Here is a 12,372-nt window from a genome sequence, read left to right as displayed (position 1 = left end):
TACGTTTGGGTCGGTCCTAATAAATGGATGTTTTTATATAGGTTTCTTCCAGAGAGAAGAACCACTCATTCACCTAATGAGAACTCGAGAGGTTAGTCCGTACTATAGTAACCAGAGTGTGCAATGAGGATGTTTGGCCTGCCGATGCGATACTACCACAGGATATTTTTGATAACGTTGAGAACCTTCTTTCATCTGAAAACATCGTTGTTGGAAAATTGTACCCAAATAGAATAACTTAGATATTTTTATATTCTTTAGATTTTTTTTGGAAGCAATCACACGACTAAAAAAGGCCATCGAAATCCGTAATATGGCAGAAGTCGAGCTAGCTCAAGCGATGCTAGAGGGAGTTTCGACTGTTACAGGGTTGCTAGCGAACCTGGAAAACCGGGAAAAACTTTGGAATTTGATCACGTCACCGGGAAACCGGAAAAAAACCGGGAATTTCGGCAACTCATCGGGAAAATTGACATTTTTGGAGTATTTTTCACGAAGTTTCAAAAATATTTTAAGAATTATTTCAAAATTTAAGAGTATTTTTGAGAGTCTGGATATAGATTTATCTCATAATCGCTTATTTTCGTTCATTAGTAAAATAAGCGTTTATGTTATCACTTTTTTTTAACTAATTGCGGAGAAATACGAGTTATCTCATTTTTCCGGTCTCCGCAAGTGTGCTACACTTACAAGCATAACTCAAATGATATTAATTAAATAATGAAACTATTAACGACAAAACTAAACACAAAACTGAACTTTTTTCCTCTCTTATAGAGGTTTATAACTTAACCAGGTTCTCTTTTATAGAGGGTCAGCAACATACAAATGAATTAAAGTGATCTAGAAATTCAACTGTATTTGATAAAAATCCACCTGACACCAGTTGATGCATCAGTTCGAAGTTTTCTGAGTAAGTGTCAAAATGGTACAAAAGTGTTATTTTCTCTAACTTCCTTCGTCTAGTCAGGAAAACGATTCTAGTTTATAGAGGTATTACACTCTCACTTGAAGAGGTTTTGTGTTTTACAAATCTTGAGACTCGTTGTTTTCTCTCACTATAAGGGTATATACGTACGATAGTATTGGCGAAAAATTGGCCTCAGCCATAACCTCAAATTTTGATTTGCTGGCGGCCTCACCAGTGATGCTAGGTGAGTTACTAAAATCAGTTTTTGCTTGTTTTAAACTCATAATATTTTTGAATTGATTAAATTTTTTAAACATCAACAGCTAAACGTTTGAATTCATTACGGGGCGTCCCTAAATAATGGATGAAGATAATCCATCTTTTGCTAATGAATTTTCAAGGTGAATTAGAAACATCTTAAATATATTGTCATGTACTGCTTGATAGATTAAAAAAGAGCAGTGTCTAACTTCTAAACGAATGCAAAATCATTCACTGTTCAAGCAAGTAAATCAATGAAGCCCCGTCTATGTTGACTTTGAAAATAATCGCCAACATGCTCTGATTATTTAAAACATATCCACATAATTCGCTACATCGTTTAATTGTGCGATACAGTAAGTTGCTATATCGTTCAGATAAATGATGCGTTTAATTTCACATTCGAATAGAAATCTACGGGAAAGTTGCAAATTCTCAGTACTCATTAAAAGGTTTTTCAATAACAATGCAATAAAAAAATATAATCATTTTCCAAATTTCAACGCACTTGGCACCCCTGAACACCCAAAAAATCAAAAAACGAACATCTGTGTATCGCTTTTCCACAGGACGAATTTTTCGAAATTAGTACCAGAAAATCGCGTTTATCGTGCGCCCTTCTCAAAAATAGATTCTGTTCTCCCATGGTTTGAGGTTAAAGCTGAGGCCTCCTGTTTAGGTGGTGTTCGTGTTGAACTGTCAATATATCCTAATACACGGTTTCTATATTTTCACGAATCTTTAGTTCAAATGACTGTTACTGTAGTTATTTATTGTTTTGTTTTAAAAAATATTTTTTTCAAAAACATTTCTTCGGATTTGTACAAAAAAAAATATAACTGAATTTAGAAAGAAACTAAATATTTACCGGCAATATGATGATTTTAAGTTTTGTAATCCCCATTCAAGTTGATTTTATAGTATGTTTCGATGTATTGTTAACATATTTCTAAATAAATTATACTTTTATTCTAGAACTCTATAGAAATTCTAGAAAATGTATATTGGCTGGAAAGTACAACATCATAGTTTCATGATCAATTTAACCGGACTTTTTTGCAAAATTGTTGAAATTGTGGAGCAAACCAACAAATATATGCCCAGTTCGTTAGATTTGTTTAAAAAAAATCATGAAAGCCTGTAAATTTGAAACGAAAAGACTACGTGTTACAAGACGCCGAGGTGTTTGCCATGATTTCTAATCGGTTAACAAGTTTGGGATACAATTATTAGAAATTGGAAGCCTTTTATATTTTTTTGACATGATTTTAAATCAAAAACGAGTATAAAAAATATCGGAAAAATCATCATTTATAACCAGGAAAAAACCTGGGAAAACCGGGAAAAACTTTGGAATTCCAAAACGAAAAATCGCTAGCAACCCTGCTGTTAGGAAAACGAGCAACCCTGCTGTCTTCACAAAAACGAGCTGCTGACCAAGTTCAAGATACCGTAGAGAAGAAAAAAGCGCGTTTGATAACTGGCTTCTTCGCCAAAAAGCCGAAGAATTACCGAAGACGGTGGACTTAAATTCGTTTTTACTGATACAAAAAGGAACAAATTTGTAATCCAATGAACATTTAACACTTGGCAGATCAAAAATCATCTTCAGTAAACTTGATAACTACAGGATTATCTTTGGCTGACTAATTTAATTTCTTCAAAATCTATTTGGTCACATTTTTTGTACTTCAAAGTAACTTTTTTCGTTTTACATAGTCACAATTTGGTCACTTTTTTCGGTCCTCAAAGTCACTATTTGGTCACTTTTTTTCAAATTTTGGTCACTAAAGTCACTACTATTTCATTGTCAAACCGCTACCAGCCCTGATATATTTAGTTTCACAAATTTAACTAACGTTTGCATGAGTAAAACTTAACATTTAAAGGGTGTGTCACATCAAATTGCATCACGGAAAAACGCTGTAGAAATTCGCCCAGTAGACCGAACCTTTTGAAAATTTTAGACAGTAAAATAAAAACTATTAAACAACTTTTGGAATTTTCTTTTCATTCATACTTCGAGCCCAAGCCCGTATGCTCGCACCTTCCTCTTCACCCTGTCCATAACGTTCTATACAACGTCAGGTTGTAGTTTTTTTTTTAACAGAATTCATTTACTCTTGAGGTCCGCCTCCGATTTGACAACTTTTGGGTTCTTAAGGAGGCGGATTTGACAACTTTTGGGTTCATAATCGCCCAATATTTCTCTATTTGGCGAAGCTCCGGAGCGTTGGGCGAAGATGACTTCGTTGGCTTCGTACCACTCCAACACGTCCTTTGAATAGTGGCACGAAGCGAGATCCGGCCAGAAAATGGTCGAGCCCTCGTGCTGCTTCAATAGTGGTAGTAAGCGCATCTGTAGGCACTCCTTAAGCTAAACTTGCCCGTTTACCGTGCCGGTCGTCACGAAGGGGGCGCTCCACTTTCCGCAAGAGCAGATCGCTTGCCACATCATGTACTTTTTGGCAAACTTGGATAGTTTCTGCTTGCGAATCTCCTCCGAAACGCTGAATTTGTCCTCTGTATTGAAGAACAGCAGGCCCGGCAGCTGACGAAAGTCCGCGTTGACGTATGGTTTCTTAGTTCATTACCAGGCAATGCGACTTCGTCAGCATTTCGGTGTACAGCATCCGGGCTCGCGTCTTCCCCATCATGTTTTGCCTTTCGTCGTGTTCAGGAGCCTTCTGAACCTTGTATGTACGCAGGGCCTCTCGCTGCTTGGTCCGCTGGATGAATGAAGTTGACAAATTCAGCTTTTTGGCGACATCCCGGACCGAACTTCTCGGATCACGTCTAAATTGCTTAACTACGCGCTTGTGATCTTTTTCACTGACGGAGCATCCATTTTTGCCGTTCTTCGCCTTCCGGTCGATGGTTAGGTTCTCGGAGTATTGTTTTAGTACTCTGCTGACCGTGGATTGGACGATTCCCAGCATCTTACCGATGTCCCGATGTGACAACTCCGGATTCTCGATTACTTCACTACGCTTTTTTTCGTTCGACGACATTTTTCCAATTTTACGAAAAATTTACAGTGAAGCATGGCCAACGTGATCTATACACTCTTATCTGATTATAAGCGAAAGCGGAAGATATAATTCCTAAAAATTAAATTTCTACAGCGTTTTTTCCGTGATACAATTTGATGTGACACACCCTTTATGTTTTTAAGAGAAAATCTAAAATTTAGTTTTGAAAAATCTACAAAAACATTCAGGGCAAAATTTAGAACATTTGGTCTTTTTTAATCTGGAATTTTGAAGAGTGAGAGCTGAGAGCTTTTAGAGTTGAATCAATGAGCAACATTCCACGTTGATTACAATTATTGGGTGTTAATGAAAATTGGGAAGCCATTCAACATTTAATCGTTAAAAGTTTGTGTGGAAGGTCCAAGAGTAGATTTAATGTCACTTACCTTAGACATCCTAGTATTGTAAAAGCCGAAATTAGTAGCTACAACTTGATTGAGCACATCTTAGGCATGTCGTTTCTAGTGAGCCTGGTTTGAAACCCTTTAGATTTTGGCGTTGTATTGGCATCCTTCAGCAGTTTTTCGACGTTATCGTTTATTCTTCTACGTCACTATCCATCCTCTGTTCTTACCTGCTAGCACGAATATTCACCATTTACTGGAACCAAGTCCAACCACTTTTTTCGTATAATCAATTTGCTTGTAAATCCAACAATACACCGTTTGAACCAATACTCGAGAGTTTTTCGATTTCAGTTTGTCTTGCAGTATTAAATTTTCAAATTAATCATTCGACCTCAAAAGTTTCCTTTTTATTTCTTTGTACCGAAACGTAACTGCTTTCAAACACGCCATCTTCTTATTGATAAATACTTGTGATATAAAATAATCGAACACCTGCGCTTATTACTGAACATATTATTCAATATTCATTTCCACTATGTGCATTATATACAGCCCTGTTCTAGAAAACATTCTTCCGAACGTTACAAGTCGTACTGTAACATTTTCCAGCGTTCCTCACTCAAGTAGTCCACTGCAGGCTCCACCTGATCTTCCCGCTCATCCTCCCAGCCATGTGACGACGACTGGTGACTGGATTTATAGGAGTGGTGATTATGATGGTGCCGCTGTTCCTGCTGCTGCCTAGATGAAGACGACGATCGGGACGATTTTCGATGCTTGTGGTCCTTCTTTTTGCTCTTCTTTTTCTTTTTCTTGGACGAAAGGGATCGGCTGCGGGATCGTTCAGAACACTTAGACCGGGAACGGCTGCTACGGGTTCGCTTTCGTTTGGACTTGGCCGCCTTGTTGCGACTCCGACTTGGGCTTCGACTGGCACTTTTAGATTTCTTCTTTTTAGATTTTTTGCTGCTACTGCTGCTGCTGGTTTTGCTTTTATGTTTGTGCTTCCGCTTCCGGGAGCCACTCTCAGTCCGGGAAAGAGACCTGCTGCGAGATCGTGAAGGTCGTTCGACTGGTTCTTCAACAAGTACCACGTCGTCCTCGGCACTTGAGTCAATTTGATTCAGACTGGGACTAGGCGAGTGGGAAGGTATTGAGTGAACGGACATTTCGGAACTGTCGTCATTGTCGTCTTCGTCTTCTTCATCTTCGTCATGATCCGTGGCGCGCTGTTCTGCTTGGTGATTTTCGCTTTTTTCGACACCGTTTTTAGCCACATCAACGTAACTTGAAGGTTCTGTAAGTTCAGGACTCGAACTTTGCTGCTGCGTAGGGGACTCTCGATCGTCCGTTTTAGCCGGTTCGCCTTTGTTGATCAAACTGAGGAACATGCTAGCTTTTTTCTTACGTTCCAACTGTAGTTGTTTCTCTTTTGCAATCATGGCCATTTTATCACGAGCAGCTGTTGCCAGTTTGTCTTTGATGCGATCTTCTAGTCGTTTCTGGTCCTTGGAGCCACCGGGTTCAATTAAATCAAGCGGGAGTTGAGCCTTGATTTCGTCGAGTGGTATTTTTAAACTGAAAAGAATAAAAGTTAGTAAAAGTGGGTATCTAGATTTTATAAGTGAAAAATATCCTACCCTTTTCCTGAATCATTGTCTAGCACAGCTGGTGGTGGAACGGGTGTTGGAGTTGTGGATTGTTCAATCTGTGTTATCTCCTCTTCAGTCACCGTTTCTCGATTAGCTTCTTTTACCGGTTCTGGGTCAGTTGAAGCCACATCGTCCTTTTTAGCGGTGTTAGCTTCCTCCTCATCGACGCCACCAAGCTCTTGAACTACACTGGAGCTAATCGATTTAGCTCCTTCGTCTTTATTTTTTATAGAAAAACATACCGCTCCACCAGGTTTGGTGGCTTGAATCAGCGGCACCGGAGCAGGAACTGGTTGCGGAGCGATGTTAACCGTTTTGATTCCAATGCTCGGCATTTCTACCACGGTACCGTTTTCAATCTCACGGGTAATGGTCACCTTTTCCGGGCTCTCCCGTACTTCCTCGTACGGATCCGTCAAGAAGCGTACTCGAAATGCGTAATACGGATAAAATTCATGATCTTTCCGAAGGAACAGAAACCGGGCATCGTTTTTGGTCCTCAACGCTTCCTCGAAACTGTACCCATTCTTCACTACGTATGTAGCCGTTTTTTCAATCACGTGTTGAAAAATCTCCGGAGGAACGGCGCCACTAAACGTGATCTTCCGCCTTTCAATCTTGGGAGCTGCTTCCGCCTTGCGAACTTCCTCGTGATCGTTCCCACTTTCATCGCTGTCGGAATTGTACTGTACCAGACCCGCCAAACCAGTGGGGACCGTTTTTTTCTCCACCGGATTCTCAGTATGTTTTTGATTGCCCTCTGGATTCGAAAACTTTAGGAGACCTGGATTGATGGGCGATTTCGATCCTTCACTGTCGCTGGTTGGATTGCTAGGAATCGGGGCACCCGTTATTTTACTGATAAGCTGGGTGTAAGCGCAGTCCACCGACGGTTTATATTTGATGGCAGGAACGGGAATCGGTATCTCGGCAATGCTTTCGACTGCCGATTCCACCGGTTCAGCTTCTAAGCCGTTTAATTCTAGAAAGGAGATTTAATAATAATTTAAAAAAGGAACACAAACAATACAAACTCTGAACACCCACCTTCTTCCGGAACCTCCTCCGGATATTGGTTGGTTTTAACGGCCATCAAGACGTGCCGATAGTATCGATACAGATGCCCACCCGCGTTCAGGAAGTCAAACTGTGGATTGGCGGCCTGTTTGGCTTTGAGCAGAATCTCCATCTGAGAATCCTGGGAAGCGATAAATTTAGCCGTCTTCTCGATGATGGCGTGCTCCTTCATGGTGTCGGGCCGTTCCAGGTCGTGCGGAATCTCGAAGTTCGCGGGAGCAACGAACGGCGGATCCAAGCTGTCGTCCTCTTCGCCCGCTTCCGGCGGTTTGGGACCGACCGTTGGCGATCCGGTGCCATCCTCTCCGGTGCCCTGCGGATCATCGTAGTTGAAGGCTATCTCGGCACCGGCTGCGGAGGCGCGTTTCGCTGCTTCCTCTGTGAAGGATAGACAAACTTATTTAAAAATAATAAAAATAAATGAAATAGTTGAACAATTTTCTTCAATCCGATATTTGGACATCCTTCGTCCTTTTTTTTGCACTACTACATGATTTTTTTTTCAAGGCATTTGTTGACGATCTTCTTCATTCTCGACAAAGACGTTCTGGTCAAACTGTGTTGTATTCGAGAGGCATTCTCGTGGCCCTTCTACATGTTGGCGTATTCTAGCCTACACGGAAGATTACTGTAAAGTGGTATCCATCCGGAGTACCAAACGCGACATCTATGATGGATTTACGTCCCTTTCTGTAGATTCTTAAATGCGATTTTTTTATGTTAACTTCCACGGACTTGGTCTTTCGACATTGACTTTGAGACCTGCTCCTGCCTGTGGATATGAAGGTCACTGTTCAGTATTTTCTAAACAAAACTGTTCTTTTTCCGAAGGGATCTGACGCCATGTATGGTCTTATTTTTTTTAAATTGGTTTATTCATCCTCATTGCTGAATTTAGTCACCTTTTACGGCATGGAGCGGTACCCCGGAGGTAGCTTTTCATATTCATTAAAATGCATTTAACGAAAAGCGAACTTACCCTGTGCGATCTCTTCCTCGACCTCGTTGGTGTACAGACTGTGGTACCGTTCCTCTTCGCAGAGCTGCTCCGCTCGCTGTTCCGCCGGCGGTAGACAATCGATCCGGTTGCCGTATCCCCCTGGAGGTGGCTCGTGTTGGCTCAGATCGTGCAGCGCTCCCCGGGCGTCGTATCTGTTGTGGTCCCGCGGGAGACAAATTTTCGACGGTGCCAGCAACACGTGTAAATGAGGGAAGAAAGAGAGACAAAAAAGAAGGACGGAACACCAGATTAGTACTAGCCATGGGATACGCTTCGGTGACGGGACTTCAGCTTGGCACCAGCACCTGGTGACAAAAAACAAACCGAAGTTACCGGAATCAACCACGTCGTTCGACGAGGAAATCGGAACAGTACTAATGTTTTGTTAGACGGACATATTTAAGCGAAATTAAAATTTGTACAAAACGTTACCATTCATATAGGAGTAGATTCGCGACAACAAAGACTTCCGCATCCGAACGACATGGAAGATCGATGGTACAAAAAGAAAAACGAGAAATGATAATCGTGTTTTGTAAGTAATAGAAAATCATATATTACCACGTGTATACATACCACGACCGCGCTGCAGGTTGACCCTTGTTTTATTGTATTTTTTTAATATCTGAGCTAAAAGAAAGATTTGCCATTCGTTCGAATATTTAAGAGTTACTGGTGAACTCTGTGGCTGATCGGTTTTCGAATGGTTCCGACCGATTGATCATTGATAAGCAGTAGGTAATGCCAATCATTACACGATCAGCCTATAGATGTGTAGTGATCCGCGGCTGGAGAGCTAAAAACTGAGCTGATCGGGAGAGTTCGTACTAGATATTTATGTCGATATTGCAGATTTAGATTGATCTATTGCAAATTTTTGTTTATGTTTAATTTTTTTATCGAGTTACCGGTTTAATATTTTTATTTAGCAATCTCAACAAGATATTTGAATGTTATATTAATCGGAAAATTTTAATGAAATATTTCAGAGTTTTTTTTAAGTTTGCCTAATGCCAGAAAAATTGAACTATTTTATATTGTTTAGAAATTAGGGTTCTGTTAATTGCAATAAAAAATTATTAATAAGGTACACCGGGGTAAGTGTGGACGCGGGGTAAGTGTGGACGATGGCTATAAAAACAATATTGTGCACTATTTTTTCAAACTTTTAATGCAGAATGTTCAATTTACTTGTAATCTATCCAATAACTGTGAAAAAGATACGATTCAGCCAATAACGGTTGCTTACAGCGACTTTTTCGGAATTTTCTATTTTCAACTACGATGTCGAGTTGATGTGCATCTTTTTCAATTGCAAATTTCTCCTAAACTAGCTGGCTCTCGATGAAAAACTCTACATTGAAACAATCCTTACATTCCAAACAACCAGTTAGGAAAAGAAACAGCGGTTAAAAATTAAGAAAAAAGAGTTTATTTACAAAAAACTAAAATTTTGTCTCCAACCCCTACCTGGGGTAAGTGTGGACGGCTTTAAAAAGACTTGATGTTTACACATTTTTTCAATTTTGTCTTTCATCCTTTATGAGTTGTATTATTTAGCTATATTAAGCATTCGGATCATGAAAATTTGAGTAAAGTACTTATTTGTTCTGTGTTTTTGATGAAATCGGATCTCGTGTGTTGTAACATAAATTACACACTATAATTATAGTATCATGAACTTTTTTCAAAATTTTGGACGATTCGAGCAATAAAGTAACGTATTCAACCAAGAAAACACAAATTTTTTGAAAATTTCCTGAGAAATCAAAGGGAAAATCTACCGTCCACACTTACCCCATAAAGCGGGGTAAGTGAAGACACCAGCCGTCCATAACGATTTGCGTGATAACTTTTTTTGCTTTGCTTCTATCGAGCTCATCTCTTCAGCTTTTGTAAAAAAACATGTTCTGCATCACATTGAACGTCAATTTATCAAAATTGCTCCACTGCTGATTTTTTTATGATTTTTTAAAGTTGAACTATACGAAAACCCGTCCACACTTACCCCGATGTACCTTAATTAATTTCTTTCTAAAGAAGTCAGTCTATGGGTCAATTAAAGGTTTTAAATTGACCAATTATAAAGGATTGACTGCTATAGGATGTTGATTGTCATGGAATTCTATCTTATACTGCTTCCTCAAGCCCCAGGCTTATATTCGATGCCAGATTTAGGGAATATCCTTAGCATACTTGGTCAGGTACGTGTTGTTTTAAGTCATCTTTACAGCAGAATAACTTAATTCGTGAACGACATTCAACGAATGATTATTGGTTGGTAAATTTATCATTTGGATAATTTTAATTCTTAAATACTAATGACTCAGCTGCGCAGCTTGCAGTGTCCACTGAAACCTAAATCGCTAGATTTGGGACAGGATTCATGGTTAGGAAAATCATGTGGATCGGCCCAAGAGGCATAAGATATAATCTCTGATTCATCAATCGAAAAGGGTAATTTTAAAAGTAGGAAGGAATTATTAACCTGTCTATCTTCAACTGATTGTCGCCCATCCACGGAATCAGATGCCGGCCCTGGTCGATGAAGCGCGCCTTGTCGTCATCCCGGAACACCTTGCAGCTGTACCCGAACACGAGCAGATCGGCAAAGTTGTCCGCTCCGTATCCGTCCCGATGGTGATGATGATGATGGAAGTGTCCCTTGTGCCGCAGTATTCCCGATTCGCCGTTGTTGTTCTGGAGATGATGATGCCCCAGCCGACTGCCTTCGCCGCTTCCAGAACTCATTTCCACTGCCCTGCCGGGATAAGCCCTCCCGGTGACGATGCCAGCAGAATGTTCCTTCTCATAAACAGACCAATCAACCTTGCTTCCCTAATTTCCCGTCTCTAGCTCCCAAGCCACTTCTCAACGTTCTTCGTTTGCGTGCTGCACTTTTTCAACGAGCTCGGACACTCACTTCCGGAACCATAGTTCCGAACCGATCAAATTCCATTAGCTTTACTGCACCACAACAGAACAAAAAGAAAAATCGATCCCCGAAAGGTTATATTCTTGCGTCCCTTTTTCTGAAGCGTCAATTACCGCCGTATTCACCTTTCCAGATGGTCGCGTAGGCCGAATTATCGAACCAAACTATTGAAACCGGGTCAAGAAACTTTCCAAGCACAAAAGGAACGTTTTTTCCGGTACCCCCGAATCAGAAGTTCTGAAAAATTCCGCTTTTTCACAAAAGAACCTCACGATGGCCGAGGTGCGGGACCAAAATTTTTGAATAACAAAAATGGCAGCGGGCCAACTTGTCAGAATGCATCGAACCGGGTTGCCATTTTAAATTTTTGGACAATCATTTTGTACACGCAGGAAAAAGTTTTTTTTGGTCTTAATCTGAAATCTGAATCTTAAAAATGAATAGGAAATCTGAATCTTAAAAATGAATTTGAAATCTGAATCTGAAATTTGAATTTGAAATGTGAAATCTGAAATCTGAATCTGAAATTTGAATCCGAAATCTTAAATCTGAAATCTGAAGTCTGAATCTGAAATCTGAATCTGAAATCAGAATCTGAAATCTGAATCTGAAATCTGAATCTGAAATCTGAATCTGAAATTTGAATCTGAAATCTGAATCTGAAATCTGAATCTAAAATCTGAATCTGAAATCTGAATCTGAAATCTGAATCTAAAATCTGAATCTGAATCTGAATCTGAAATCTGAATCTGAAATCTGAATCTGAAATCTGAATCTGAAATCTGAATCTGAAATCTGAATCTGAAATCTGAATCTGAAATCTGAATCTGAAATCTGAATCTGAAATCTGAATCTGAAATCTGAGTCTGAAATCTGAATCTGAAATCTGAATCTGAAATCTGAATCTGAAATCTGAATCTGAAATCTGAATCTGAAATCTGAATCTGAAATCTGAATCTGAAATCTGAATCTGAAATCTGAATCTGAAATCTTAATCTGAAATCTGAATCTGAAATCTGAATCTGAAATCTGAATCTGAAATCTGAATCTGAAATCTGAAATCTGAATCTGAAATCTTAAATCTGATTCTGAAATCTGAATATGAAATCTTAATCTGAATTTTCAATCTGAAATAAAAATCTTGAACCGGAATTTGGA

General features: G+C 39.6%; 1 protein-coding gene and 1 long non-coding RNA gene across 3 annotated transcripts in view; one reads left to right on the top strand and one right to left on the bottom strand.

Annotated features, from left to right (window-relative positions):
- The window catches only part of LOC129758735 (uncharacterized), a 265,463-nt gene that overhangs the window by 93,166 nt on the left and 159,925 nt on the right, over positions 1 to 12,372 (top strand). The gene's annotated exons all lie outside the window — the stretch shown is intronic.
- Positions 5,049 to 11,522, bottom strand: LOC129758722 (protein suppressor of white apricot-like). 2 transcript variants are annotated; one of them, XM_055756326.1, is made up of 6 exons: positions 11,328 to 11,522; positions 10,768 to 11,246; positions 8,259 to 8,431; positions 7,250 to 7,657; positions 6,191 to 7,184; positions 5,049 to 6,128 (listed from the first exon to the last, which is right to left on the bottom strand). In XM_055756326.1, exons 2-6 carry the CDS (start codon positions 11,028 to 11,030, stop codon positions 5,132 to 5,134), a joined length of 2,835 nt encoding a protein of 944 aa, XP_055612301.1. In that variant the 5' UTR covers positions 11,031 to 11,246; positions 11,328 to 11,522; the 3' UTR covers positions 5,049 to 5,131. The 2 variants fall into 2 exon arrangements, with proteins under 2 accessions (XP_055612301.1, XP_055612300.1); XM_055756325.1 differs by having other exon boundaries at positions 11,340 to 11,522.

The sequence above is a fragment of the Uranotaenia lowii genome, chromosome 3 (genome assembly GCF_029784155.1).
Source record: "Uranotaenia lowii strain MFRU-FL chromosome 3, ASM2978415v1, whole genome shotgun sequence".
Taxonomy (NCBI): Eukaryota; Metazoa; Arthropoda; class Insecta; order Diptera; family Culicidae; genus Uranotaenia; species Uranotaenia lowii.
This window is presented reverse-complemented; position numbering and strand designations above follow the sequence as displayed.